The sequence below is a fragment of the Chelmon rostratus genome, chromosome 10 (genome assembly GCF_017976325.1).
Source record: "Chelmon rostratus isolate fCheRos1 chromosome 10, fCheRos1.pri, whole genome shotgun sequence".
Classification (NCBI taxonomy): domain Eukaryota; kingdom Metazoa; phylum Chordata; class Actinopteri; order Chaetodontiformes; family Chaetodontidae; genus Chelmon; species Chelmon rostratus.
This window is the reverse complement of record NC_055667.1, coordinates 2,012,780-2,027,105: the sequence shown is the minus strand read 5'-3', so window position 1 is coordinate 2,027,105 and position 14,326 is coordinate 2,012,780. Positions and strand designations below refer to the sequence as shown.

Here is a 14,326-nt window from a genome sequence, read left to right as displayed (position 1 = left end):
GTATCATTGCTATTCAGTCGACTCATGTATGTTTATTACTTTAAAACAAAGCACATAGTAACAATCACAATGTAAATACCGTAAATATTTGCACTGTGATGAATTTTTAAAGAAAATAAATAGGAAAATAATTATGATCTTCCCGAATCGCAAATGGTTTCTTCTCATTTGTAGTACATCCGGGAACTCGCACTCCAAAATACATACAAGGGACAATGAATAACTGATTTATTATGTAAATTTTCAACAGTTTGAAACAATATTCTTTGCACCAAATGATCTTTAATTACAGACAAGTCACACAAACTGTGAAGGACCGTAAATGTGCTGACCTTCAGACAGATAAACCGCTGGTGCCACAGGTAAAGATAAGACAGAATAAGGGGCACAAAAGGGTTATGTTGGGTTAAGGGTCAGGCTATCATCAAAGACAAAGCAGTGGTGCAGTCAAACGTGTACACAGGCACAGACCACAGAGAATGGCTACTTTTTTCAATAAGCGTAAATCCATCTCTAATACATAATAATACGTGTTTTGAGGTAATGCAGACAGCAACATTTATAACCAAAACGTATCTGACTATTCTATATTATTTAAAGCTCACTGGGTTATTCACATTGTCATATGTTTTCTCCTTTGAGGGGAAAGGTACCCCTCTAAACTGTCATTTTTTCACCTTAGGCCCAGTGCATACTGATGTGTATAACATGGATGAGGCAGTGAAAGTATACACCATTACTCCACAGTATGCAGGTACCTCCTCAGTTGCCACTACACCACTTCAGTGAAGAGGGGCGAGAATTGAGACCGAGTAAAGAGCTCAGGGGTGCTGATCAGAGGCAGGCATGGGGGGAGGGTTAGAGGGAATTAAAAGAGCAGGTGCCAGGAGAAAAATGGATGACATGAAAAGGTTGCATTGTGGAATGGAAAAGCTACAACAGAATGTGAATCCATTGAGCAGTTCTAGGAAAATACCACGCTGATTATCTTGCTGTCATCTGATTGCCACTTGTCTTGATTTCAACATATTTTTAAAATGGTAGCATGGTGTGTATTCAGGTTTGTGTGTGTGTGTGTGTGTGTTTGCATGGCAGAGAGAGTAAGGTGCAACTACCAAAGATGTTTTCCCAGGGTGTGCCTGGAGCTGGGAACAGACACGCTCAACGTCAGAAAATGTAAATATACTGTATATACTGTATATCTGTATGTGTGCATTGGTGTCATGGTGTGCTGAATGAAGCTCATGTTACTGTATACAGTCCATGACATGTATCTGCAGCGTGTCCATATCTGGAGCCTGGTAATGGCACTTTGGACAACATAAATCTGGTAGCTCCTCAGTTCCAACTGCCCCTTGATCACCTACTGGTGCCAAGCCTTGATTGCGGAACGAGGGGGCAGGGGGCGCTGTGTTAAAAGCTGCACCAGGGAACACACCTAAGGCAAAGGAGAAAGACAGCATGTTACAACAACTTCTAACCAGCAAAAGTGAGAAAATACATTTACAAATACATGTATCCCTTTTTTTGTTTTAAGGGGACCAGAAGAAGTCAATGCATACAGGTTGCTCCAGTAATCTGCCATTTTTTCATTTGTATATGCATGACTTTCACTGGTCAAGCTGATATTCAGTCATGAAAACAAAGAAAATTTACTTAAATACTATGCTTTAGTACAATAAAAACTAACCAACAGGATAAAAAGTACTTTAAGTAGTATTAACATATTTTTTAGCTAACATATTTTTTGGTTGCCTGGGGGTAGCTGAATAAGGTCAAATATTACTATACTTAGATGTATCGCTGCTTCTACTAATACCAAATAATTGGCAACCTTGTGGCAAGCAACTGTAAGTGCAATCAAAAACCTGGACGACCACGATGGCTGACAGTTCATAAGACATGCAGAGAGCCTCAGGAAAATCTGTCCAGATCCTTTTAAAGTAAACTAAATTTGATTATATCAAGTAACATAGGAGGAATAACATAATTCTTCTAGTTATGTGTCAGTAGTCATGCTTCAGCTTTAAAGCATGCTGAGATTCATTCATCAGTAACTTTTCACTGTAAATCGTGGTTTCTGTGCCTGTGATTGCAGTGTATTTTCTACAAAAACAATAATTTCAGTAAATCATTAAGGAGAGATTTGGACGGTGCAGTAAACTTAATGTAACTCAAGTGAGAAAAAGGAGCCAAGTGACAGTAGAGCTTTTTGTTTAACTGTGTTCAAAACATTTGTCTTACAAGATTTTTCAAACTGTTCCCATAATTGACTGTCCTATACATTAGTCTATGAATGCATGTTGATTTAAACTGAACATGCAAATGCAAATGTCCCCCATTGTAGACACATCAATAATGAAACTCAATTCATGCATGGGAGGTTTAAAAATAGATTTGAAATGTGTGGATTTGTGGCTCTGAGTGTTGTGTTAATGTACCTTGTAGAGGGGGAATGTTTGGGGCCCGTGTTGGAAAGTCTTCCAGGTGTCTCAGCTTCATTTGCTCCATACGTGCACTGGAACAGAGGTGAACACAGATAACTTCCATGTTTAATCACACTTTGGTAAATGTCTAGAATATCAAGATTTATGAATATGGAGAGGACAAATGTAGATACAACTCAGACTTCAGATGAAAGTGTCAGTCCTGCTGATGCAGCATCTGATTAGCTATCGAGATTGAGGGTAGGGAGAGAAATTCAACACACAAGTACTTTGAAACCCTGGATAAGAAATGCAGTGAACAGAGACTTGATCGACCCTTTAAATACTCAACTGGAGCACCCATCAGGACAGACAGAATGAGGTCTGTGTGACCGGTGCATAAACATGCCCACATTCAGGACAGAAATAGTGAGCTTTTTGTTGTTGTTGTTTTTTACCGTGACGTGGCTTCCTGTTTGAGCCTGTCGATCTCAGACAGAGCCTGAGTCAGCTGTTCCTGCAGCTCCTCCTTCTTCTGGTTCAGCTTCTCTCTCGCTTCTCGCTCCGCTAGGAAATCTCCCTTGAATATCTCAGCCTGACCAAACATAAAGATAGTGAGAAAGAAACAGAGACATGACTTCATTCAACAACAGCCATTTTCTTTCATTTCAATGTACCTGTATTACTTAAACATGTTACATTGTGGCTGCGGCTGATGTAGTCTGGCTTGTGTGTAAATGACAAGTGCAAGGTGCTGGCCAGGCCATCAGCAGCAATTTGGGGTTCAGTGTCTTGCCCAGGGCACCTCAACATGTGAACAGGTGGAGCTGGGGATCGAACCTCTAACCCTGTGATCAGTGGTCAACCCGCTCTACCTCCTGCACCCTCAGACCACACTGACTCTTCACTGCCACTGACTGAATCAGTAGCTTTTAGCATTGGAGCTAGCCTCACAGGTTAGTCAAACTACTATTTAGGCCCTATTGTGGTTAAGTTAAAAATACAAGAAGGACTCAAATAGACACTGTGTATTTCACTTGAAGTAACCTTCAACCCAACGTCCTTTTTTTGGAGTTCAAAATGCTTTTGTTGCATGCAGAAATGTAGTTTCATTTTCTTTGCAGTTGTTCATTGATTTCATAAAGGCAGCACATTATCGTTTGTTCATACACAGCATAAAGGCACAAAAAAAAAAAGTTATATGCAGTGTTATTTCATTTCAAATGTCAAATGGGTTTTGTGGCTCCCAGTGTGTTTTTTACTGTGGGAAACGGGTCCAAATGGCTCTTTGAGTGGTAAAGGTTGCCGACCCCTGGGCTAGAATGACTAGTGTCAATTTTGACCTTTTTTTTGTCTCATAACTAAGATGAGACCATGCCAGGGCCAACGTCATTAAACACTAACTGTAACTATATCAACATGTAATACTGTTGATGAAAAAAGACGAGACTAAAATGTAATTTAAAAAAAATTTACCAAATTCTCTCTTTATTTTTGGGCCGCAGTATTATTAAACAACACCTCTGTAGGCTATGAACCTCGCACCCGAGCAGCTAACTTGCTAACTGATGTATCTTGGCATGTATTTGGTGACATAAAAATGCTGTGTCTATTTCTCCTTCACACTTCGGGCAAAGCTGCATTCTTATTCATTCAACCTGTGTTTTTCATCAGATAATGAGAAGAGAAAATCTTCTGTGACGCTAAAGCTAAATTATATACGCATGTCATTGCGACTGAGCTGGAGCAGAGCTGGAACATGATGCAGCCGGAGGTTGTGTGCATATGACTTAATTGTCAGCTCAGATGTGATATACAGTCAGTTGATTTATGTTTCAATGCTTCATAAAAGACGTCGGAAGCCACAGAAAAAATCCTGATGTGATAACTCTACAGCAGTTTTGCACTGATCTGAAAATAATGCATAAAACCGGCAACAGGCCAAAATGACTACTGAATGGAAGAAGTCAGAAGCAGTGCCCTAACTTAGTCATAGCTCTGTGTTCAGAACAGAAAAGAACAGTGATGCAACACTGAGAAGAATTACAAAGTCAGTGACTATGAATTTTTGGTTTGAAATTGAGTATAATTATTACTCTGTGCTTTGTGTGCAGATATGCTCAACAGCTGTGTAAGTGTAACTGTACCTGTACAGTGAGGACAGGAACAGTCTCCAGTGAGCCTTTCTGCTGCTCCACCTCCTCCTTCAGTTTATCAATCAGGTCCTGCTTCAGGGCCAGCGCTCTCTCGGCCTCCTCTAGCCGACTGCACAGATCTCCTCCCTGGGACACAAACGCACACAGATGAAAGTCGCAACATGAACCCACAACAGCAAAACTAATGACAGTGAATAGATGTTTAAATGTGATTTTACCTCAGTCTTTAGTTTAGAATCGTAGTCTCTAAAAAGACATGTGTAGGCATGCTGCAGTTGTGTCAGTTTCTTCCTGAGAGGAAAAAAGGGAAATTTTACCATACAGTACAGTGTACCATATTTCAGGTGTCGTGAAAAATAATGGACAAAACCCAGCAGCAGTAACTGCCACCTTGAGTCAGCTATCATCACAATCCTATAGCAGAAATTGAGCATTACAACTCCCTTACTGTGGAGACCCTGCAGTCCCTAAAATGTTCTTAACCTTGTGAGTTGAAGATGAGATAATAAAATTCAATCTAAATTAGTATGTGTAATCTTTTGTGAAGAAGTTCAAAAGATACGAGAGGCTGTGTACATGATGGTCCACGCTGGAACTGAACTGGAACTTCAATTTTCCTGCTGACTGAATGTTTTTAAAAAGTGACAGGGCTAGCATTCATTTCTCTTATTAGAGGGAACTTTGATCTAAGTGAAAGAAATCTTTCTGGAATGATAAGAACAATGCAGGATTTTAACAACCAGTTGGGACACTGCTATATGTACGTGTGTGTGTGTGTGTTTGCTAAACCCACTTCTCCTCTGTGACAACATGTCTTTCTGTCTTCAGGGCCTGCTCCAGGCTCTGGGTCTGCAGTAGCAGCTTGTCCATGGCCACATGATGCTGCTTCTTCTGCTGCTCCAGCTCCCGCTCTGCCACCTGCAGGGCCTTCATCTTACTGCACAGCCTAGACACAAGCAGAACACAGAGACACCTCAGTGCACGTGCACACTTACAGGTGAGCGTGGAGAAGCCTCCGCACACAAACTCGTGCTGATGGGATGTGACATCTTACTTTTCTTCCAACATCTTGCGTTCGTGCTCGCTTTTGTCCAGGCAGCTCTGTCTCTCATTCAGTTCGCCTAACAGGGATGTTGCTTGAGCTTTCAGCGCCTCACAGTCCTTTGCCAGCTGTAAAAATACAGAAAGCTTTAAGGTATTGGAATTACAGCTTTCGACAGCACAGCCATCTGTAACTTTGTAATTTCAGTCATTGGAAAATTGGAAATGTATGGCCATGGGAGTGAACATCCCAGCTGCTCACAGGTCATACCTGGGCACAGTCCTTGTCCTTCTGTTTGAGGAGAGCTTCAGTTCTGTCCCGCTGAGCTGAACTCTTCTGCAGATAATCAAGCTTCTCCTCCAACTCACGATACCTACAGACACATCCAATTCAGAACCAAACTGGGGGTTTAAAAAGTACCAAGACACATATTTTAATCTAAATTCCAATATATTATACACTGTAATAGAACATTCTGAAGGTTTATGTAAAATTACTGATTTGCTGTTAAATCCTCTGTTGAACAACCCCATGGGGCATTGTGACCTTTAAGAGCTGGTGATTTCTTGAGATATGCTTGTTGGAAAACTGAGAATCTTTTAATGTGGCCTCCTTCTGTGAGTATATCGAGGCTGCTGGAGGGCTTGTGGTCAAGCTGACACAACTGTACTCTGATATGTGTGGTGTTTGCTCCCTGGCACTGGTGCTGTGACAAAGTACCCTCTAATAAGACAGCAGAGACTGACCAGAGAGGGATTTTAATTCATCATACACATATTTGTGTTATAATATACAATAAATGTATCACTACAATAAAGAAGGGCTGAAAGATTTTTTTCTATTTTTTCTACCAAAATTGCATTCTTTGCAATGAATAACTCCTCAAATCATTCAACTCTACAATAAAGTTGAAATAATTTCCCGTTCATTTGGGTTTGCCAGTATGAAGTTAAATGGGAAACAATCAGAAGGCAACTTTTAACCCTTTAATGTAAAACCCAAACTAATGAAAGAATAATAAATAGTTGTGATGATATATATCATACAACACAGAGCAAGATGGATGAAAACAATGTAAAATATGCCTTATTTACAGGTAAACAAAAGATTTAAAAAACAGACAGGAAGCACACTGAGTTCAAAGATAAGAGACGGGCAGGTAGCGCCAGTAGCACATACACAGTGGTGAGAGAAGGCATGCAGACAGCGAGAGAGAGAAGCCACACAGAGCTGTGGGCTCACCTGCCCTGTGTGGCCTGAAGCTGCTCTGTGAGTTTAGCCAGACTAGAGCTGGAAAAGGGAACAGACAGGGGAGAGCTGTCAGCACGCAAAGATCGAATATATACACAGAACAGTTAAGATTAATCGAAGCGTGCTCAGTCCAAAAGCTGCTAATGACAACTGGACGAACACAGAAAGTCTATTCAGAAAGCTTTGGAAGTGCAGTGAAGTATTTCATACTTATTTGGGAAAATGCATCATACCAGTCAGAGGAGTGCTGTGCCTCAGAGCGATGTTGAACTACCTCCTCAGTAACACTGTTTGCCTGGAAAAAAACATTCACACACAGATAAGACAGCTGATTCTAATAATAATAATCGACATCCATTACATTTTGTATTGTACATGGAGACGGCATTCACAAGCAGCTGAATGTCTTGTCTAGAAGGGACACACAATTATGCAGATAACTTCATCACTACAGTCTGATACGAAACATTGATTTTATCTCATTTGATTGTGTTTCTCACTACTACTATCTTATATCATTGCGTTTAATTTGAAATGATTCATAATTGTCTGATTGTATTTGCCTCAGGGCAGTCCTGAATTGTTTCAATCATGGTTCAACCATGTACAGCAACATTTTTTCCCAACTGGCCCACTTGGCCAGTGGATCAGAGTTTTACTGGTCCTTCGCTGGTCCTGGCCCGGCAGCCAAATGAAAATAAAAAAGTTCTATATTTCAACACTGACGGTAAAAAGACATTTTAATCATTCTGTTACTGTATAATAGGTCAATTTTATTCCAGTCTAAGATTACAGTACAGTAAACTGTAGGGGTGCCATCATCATCACCATCATTATCGTTAACATCGTCGCTGCAAGGATGCGAACAATAAACCAAATACACCCTTCCAGGCACTCGCAGTTAGCGAGCATGAAGACCCCAACACGGCAACAGTATCACTGCACTCAACAGCTCACAGATGAAGCTCTGAAGCCCGTGGCGAGCGCTGCGTTGTGTCTGAAAGGGCCTTTAGTGTTAGCTCAATAGTCACTGAGCAGTGAGCAGCGGAGACAGAAAAGTCTGTGCTAGGCACAAACACATTGGAAACCATGATAAGCAATATATACAGTAAGCAGCCTGTCTTTTGTGTTGACCTAACATTAAACTGAAACTGAAAGCAGATTATAAACAACAATTACTACCTGATGCTGCTGCAAAGAAGCGACAAACTGTAAACCATGGATGCTTCACACACATGTTCAACCCGGCAGCACAGAAGATCTCTACAATCAGCACAGTTTCATGTTGGACACCCACGATTAGTGTCACCAATTCAGTATCTGACCAAATGTGACCTATGGTCACAATCTGCCTTCTTTTCAAGATTCAAGATTCATTATTTTATCCTATGAGACATTTACGTCAATTTTCTCCAATAATTAGTGCACAAACTCTTGAGTTATGGCCAAAACATATTTTGTGAGGCTGCAGTGAGTCCCTCAGGGGAGGGTTTGCTGAATCTGACTTGAAATGTTTGTTAAAGTAAAGCTCAGAGAAAAAGTAAGAGAGGTTTATGATAACAATACCTCACACTTGTTAGTTTTTTTTCTTGACCTATAATTCAAAAAAGTCATTTATTTATTGATTGAGTTTACTTCAAACACAGGTTTGTCTTTTGGTCCCCATGTGAGTCCTGCTCATCTACAGTACATGACTGCACTGAACCCTGGTGTGTCTGTAGTGTTACCTGTGCCTGGGCCAGTTTGGCCCGTAGCTGGTCAATGCAGCGCCGCATTCGCTCTCTCTCTTTCTCTCCCTCATCCCTCTCTCTCTCCAGCTCATCATTCTTCCTCCTCAGCTCCCGCATCCCTTCCTCCAGTTTTTCTTTGTGGCTTTTCAGCAACTGGAGGAACTCGTTTGCACCTTCCACGGGCTGCAGAGAAAGACATGACAGTGAAAGAGGGATGAATGGAAGAAGTGATGACTGGGGGGAAATGGGCAGAGGTGTACCACGTTCACCCTGGGCTGAAGGACCGACACCAAGCAAAAAGGAGAAATACACCAAGATGAGCGAGAACACAAACAGAGGTTTACAAAAGGAGACAGAGAGGGATTTTAATAAGGGCTGAACTGGTGGATTAGAGCTGTGTGTTAACGCTGTGCTCCATTCAGCATTAGACGCAGACTAATTTCACTTCCATCCAATTTCCTGCCTGCAAGTACCTATAGGCAAAACACATGAGTGTTGGAGTTCTCATGTCATTTATCTATCAGAGTAGAAAGTCAGGATTTGCAACCTATGCCCAGATGCAATGAAAGATAAGGTGGGTGAAGCATTAAAGTGGAGGTGCGACGGCACAAAGTCAGTGTCAGCGATGTGATTGTTTCAAAGCAGGATGGAGCGAGCAGGCTCACCTGGCCATTCTCCCTGCTCATTATCTCCCCCCCTACCTCTGAAAGTGAGGTGGGGGGAGAGGGGAGGGCACTACATAAGGAGCTATTTGCATCAACCTAGACACACAGACATACCAGTTAGATGAAAGATGAAAAATAAAAAAAAATGAAAAAGCACCCAGGGTGAACAGCTGGACAAATCTTACCAGGCTGCGAGGTGGTGTGGTCTGTGTGTGTTGATCCGTCTCTGCAACTCTCTTCATTTCCTGCTGATCGAGAGTCTGAAAGACGCAGCACAAATAAGTGTTTCTAATGTCAATTGGAAACATTTTAGGAGTTTGTACGATGACATGATCACAAAGCTTGATAACATGCAGCATTTATGAGCTGTGAGGAAATCACAATTTCATACGTGTTCTGAAGAATCAAAAAAATGTGTAAATGACTATACAACTACAGTGTATTGTATGTTTGGCTGTATCAAGACACAGCATAGGTGAGCACAGAGAGGAGGGGACAGAACAAATATTCAATGGGCTTAGACTCAGCAGAGTAACGTTGCTATCAGGCTTCTACCAGATGTTGGCAGTGACAGTGATGCATATTGTTGTTTGACAATGAAAAGGATGAAGAAGAAGAGATGTAGTAGCAGGAAATCTCTCTCTATCTCTCTCTCTCTCTCTCTGTGCCATGAAAGGAGTGAACAAAGCAATAAAACAGAAAGTGAGACAAAATTGTTCATATCAGAAACACAAAACCTTCTTCACTCTGCACATTAAAGCCATCTGTATACAGCATTCAGTAATATTCATTTTCCAGTGATGTTGATAAGTATGTGTCCTGTGTTAAAATCCAAATATTTCACAGAAATAATGCAGTTCATCTTTATAGATCATTAATGCTCTGAAAAAACTGTCACAGCACATCTCACTAAACTGCCGGATCGGTTTAATGGCTACTTCCTGGAGAAACACAGGGATGACAACCGGGTACGCATTCCCTTTGGAATTGAAGTGGAAAGCTTCACGTTGCCAAGCAACGAAGAGAGTCAGCTGGTGGAGCTGTCATGTGATCGGACACTGAAAAAGAAATTCACAGAGGGAAGCCTTCCCCTGTTCTGGTGCAATGTGATGACTGAGTATCCAAACCTCACCACCCATGCAGTCAAAATCACCCCACCATTCAGCACTACCTAACTTTGTGAGAGCGGCTGCTCAGCTCTGGTCCAGCTGAAGACAAAGCAGAGAAACAGACTGGACATTGAGCACGACCTCAGAGCAGCTTTGTCTACCATCACTCCAGACTTAAAGCAGAAAACATCCTCAGTCATCCCACTAGTTCCCTGGTATTTAGGCCTGTTATGTCAGTCTGATACGGTTCAAGTAAAGTGCTACTGAATAATCTTCACAATAGCCTACAATGCCGTTCAACATGTATCCACTGATAGGACAATCTGAAGGAAGTTTTTCGAGACTTGATGTGCATCACCTGGTTCATCTGTTTAAAAAGAACGTATTCTTATACAGGCCTATTTGTTTTAAAATCACATAAATCTGTTATTTTATAAGTCTGCTTTTTCTTATTTAATTCAACAAAAAGCCTTTTTATATTTCATACAGTTTAATTTAGATTTTTGCATCTTGATGAGCATGCATTACTAGTTTAATCCTATTTTATTTCATGTGTTTTACAGTGTATGAAAGCATTGTGTATTACTGCACTTTTTTTTTTATTTAATAAATTTGGGTCTTTCAAAAGTAAAAAAAAAGTTGGGTCGCAACTTAATGACCTTAATTATTAGTTGAGAACCACTGTTACAGATTATATTGATGCTGTGCTTGATGGTGTTATTAATGACTCGTGATGAAACTCTTTTTTGTCTTTCCTTTTCTAAGGAACATTCATTGTTATTCACCAATTCACTATTTCTTTGTATAACATGACCTCCTTTTTCTGATAGCTGCTATGTGTCTGCAGCTTTTCTGCAGATTTAGGATTTGATATGTTTTTTTTTTCAGATACATTTTCAACATACCTGAATATAACCGTGATTATAACCTAAATATCTAAATCTATTTAACTAAATATCAATTTTCAAGTCAAATGACACGCAGTCAATTACATGTATTCTAAAGTGTTTCTGACTTAAAAGATGCATTCTGATCTGGAAAAAAAGACCTGGCTCATAAAGGTAGTGGAGAGGAAAAAAGAGCCTTCAGAGAGTCACTCTGCTCACGACAGGGGGAAATTGGCACACTGGCTGAAATCCTGCAGCCGCAATGTTAGACATCAACTGTATCCGTAAATTTTTAAATATGACTAGCTTGTGAGCTACATTTACACATCATCACACATTATGTATGTACCTCTAAATGTGCCAAATCAAAAACCTAACCAGTGAAAAATTGGTGAAATATGATGTCTGCATACGCAAACAGACATATACCAACACAAAGTTAGAAAATACAAGAGCAGAACCAAATTCACGGCATAACTAACATTTAAAACACCTGACAGTGTGTGAACATGACAAAGCAGATGTGTGAATGTCAAGTAGCTCACCTGTGGTCCATCCAGCGGTCCGTTCCTCGCTGGGTGCCCCTGCAGGTCTTCAGTCTGGCTGGAGCTGCAGCAGTTGTTAGAGGAGGAGGCTGGTCCGTTCACCAAGCCCTGTAAGGAGTGGTTCTCCTGGGCCAGCCTCTCCACCAGGGCCCTGGCCTCCTGAAAACGACAGCTGAGAAATTCTCGTTCTTCTCTTGTCCTGCGCTGCCATCCCTCCATCTCCTCACAGCGCTGACGCAAAGCCAGGTTGCTCCGCCGCAACGCCTCTGGAGAACAGAGGAATGGAGGGAAAAGGAGTGGTTGGCACTCATCGATCAGACCATGATAAGAAAGCAGATGTACAACATAGAAGACTACTCTAATTTTGTTGTGCAGCTTTTGGTCTTGATTTTCAGGGCTTAAAGAGAGACTGTGGAACTTTTGAAAGATGAATTAAGACATTGTTCCTTGCTCAGTTACTGTAAATACACTGTGTTTCACCAGTAGCTCATGGTAGCTACTGTTAGCTAATATTATCAAACTTCATACAGTCATTACTGTGTAACTGACAATACTGAATCAGTAGACTGACTTGGTGACTCTTATTTAGGGTTACTCTACATTTATGGATTTATTAGTGTCCCATAATTGCCATGAAAAGAAAAGTGGAATTAATTTACAATAAAACACTTTATTGCTCAACTTGATACATATAGTTACCATGGCCTCTCTTGGTCTGGTATGACCAGTAGCTTATGTAAGCTAATGTTAGCATCCTTTAGATATTGTTACTGACTTCATAACTATTCTTCACGGTGCGAGTGTTACACTATGTTTTAGCTACATTTACAATTAGAACATCTTAACCATTAGCGGTAAGACACATTTCTCAATTTAGCACATGCAGGAGTTTGCTGCTACAGTCTTATTTGGCTCATGTTAGCAAATGTTAGCAAACTTTAGAGAGACCTTGCTGTGTCACTGACATTACTGATCAGTTTGCTGACTGTATGATTCTACTCTACAAAGTTCATCTAACGTTTAAAAGACGAAATGAAAAATGATTCACAAATGTTTCTGCTTTTCTATTGTCCACACACACACACACACACACACAATACTAAAATGATGAGAATACATCCTACCTCTCAGCTGCTGGTTGTCACCCAGCAGCCTGGTCACCACTTCATTCGCAGCCAGCTCTGGTGGGACCCGTAGTGCCCCTCCACTCTCCTCTCCTGACATTTCCCACTGCATTGGGCCATCAGGTTGGGGCTGCACCATCCCTGTAGAAAGACATGCAAAGTCTGTTTCCCTGTTCATATTCATCACCGTTTTCCTTTAACCTGACCTCAGCCTAATCCGTAACCCCTACCAGTCGCTCTCAGAGACGCTTAACCTGAATCGACCTTAGCCTAAACCGAATTAGTAATCTCTGTGGCACCTAATCATTACCTAAGATGAACCCTAACCAATCCCAGAGGGAGGGGCTCTGCGGGAAACATCATTTTAACGGGCGGAAAACACCATTTGAAGAGAGACAGACAGGACCCGCATTACTCATCACATACTGGCACATGTCATACCACGCCTCATCCCCGTTTGGCGGCCTGAGGTAGTAACTTTCACTTTCAATTCAATCCCTCCACAAAATGCTGCTCCACTCACGTCCGATGAGGCTGCCTGTCCCGCTGATAGGCTTTATTCTAATGACTCACTCGTGATGTGTCAACAGTCTTCTTCGAGCCGTTTAACCTACACACAGGTATCGGTGAACGGGAGGAAAACATTACGTCATCCCCAACACCATGAGGCGAAGAGCTCAACTGAAACACATAGCTAGCTGGTTTTAGATATTTCTTTACAGCATACGCAGAAATAAAACCACCAGTCGTCAATTTCAGCTGCCGAAAAGATCAAAAGCACACGATCAACTGATTTTTTTTACAGTTAACGTTACAACGATGTTCTCTTCCCAACACGTAGGCAATGTCAAATCTGCCTTCAGTATACTTCTAATGTACGTAACGTTACAATACAAGTACAAAACTTTTCTTACCCTTTCTTTTTTCAGCTTTTTTTGTCCGGAATTACAATCAGCCGAGCTGTCACCCACATACAGCCTGTTACAGATCGTAGCTAGTTAGCCAACGTTAGAAAGCTGGCTAATGCTAGACAACTAGCGACTTAGCTTGTGAGCTAACTAGGATAATTTATCAAACCAGTAGCTGGGTAATCTGAGGCAGCTTTTGACTGTCATAAACAACGTCCTACGTCAACGAACTGTATATCTTTCGAAAGGCATTTTGCCCAGTTTTGTAGCCTTATCCTGCTTTACTGCGCGTGTTTCAGATGAGTTAGGTTGTCTGTCAAAGCATTCGCAAGTGTTGTTAGCTCAGGAAACGCAAACAATTATTTTGCCCTCAGTTTAGCCTCTCAGTCAGGATTTCCACTCAGGCTAGAAGTACCACTTCCACTACTACTAGTATACTGTAAAATTGATACCAGGAACCTAATCTGAGATGACACAAATCAT

General features: G+C 41.2%; 1 protein-coding gene across 4 annotated transcripts; it reads right to left on the bottom strand.

The window, feature by feature from the left end:
- Positions 1-195: 195 nt before the first annotated feature.
- On the bottom strand, positions 196-14,185 carry ikbkg (inhibitor of nuclear factor kappa B kinase regulatory subunit gamma). Of its 4 annotated transcripts, XM_041945539.1 has the most exons (16): positions 13,850-14,185; positions 12,936-13,076; positions 11,812-12,077; positions 9,456-9,530; positions 9,271-9,366; positions 8,603-8,788; positions 7,109-7,170; positions 6,867-6,914; positions 5,895-5,997; positions 5,637-5,752; positions 5,376-5,528; positions 4,801-4,873; positions 4,574-4,708; positions 2,885-3,021; positions 2,442-2,518; positions 196-1,438 (listed from the first exon to the last, which is right to left on the bottom strand). In XM_041945539.1, the coding sequence occupies exons 2-16, from the start codon at positions 13,072-13,074 to the stop codon at positions 1,248-1,250; spliced, it is 1,857 nt and encodes a 618-aa protein (XP_041801473.1). In that variant the 5' UTR covers positions 13,075-13,076; positions 13,850-14,185; the 3' UTR covers positions 196-1,247. The 4 variants fall into 4 exon arrangements, with proteins under 4 accessions (XP_041801473.1, XP_041801474.1, XP_041801475.1 ...); XM_041945540.1 differs by lacking the exon at positions 6,867-6,914; XM_041945541.1 differs by lacking the exon at positions 9,271-9,366.
- Between the last annotated feature and the right edge of the window lie 141 nt (positions 14,186-14,326).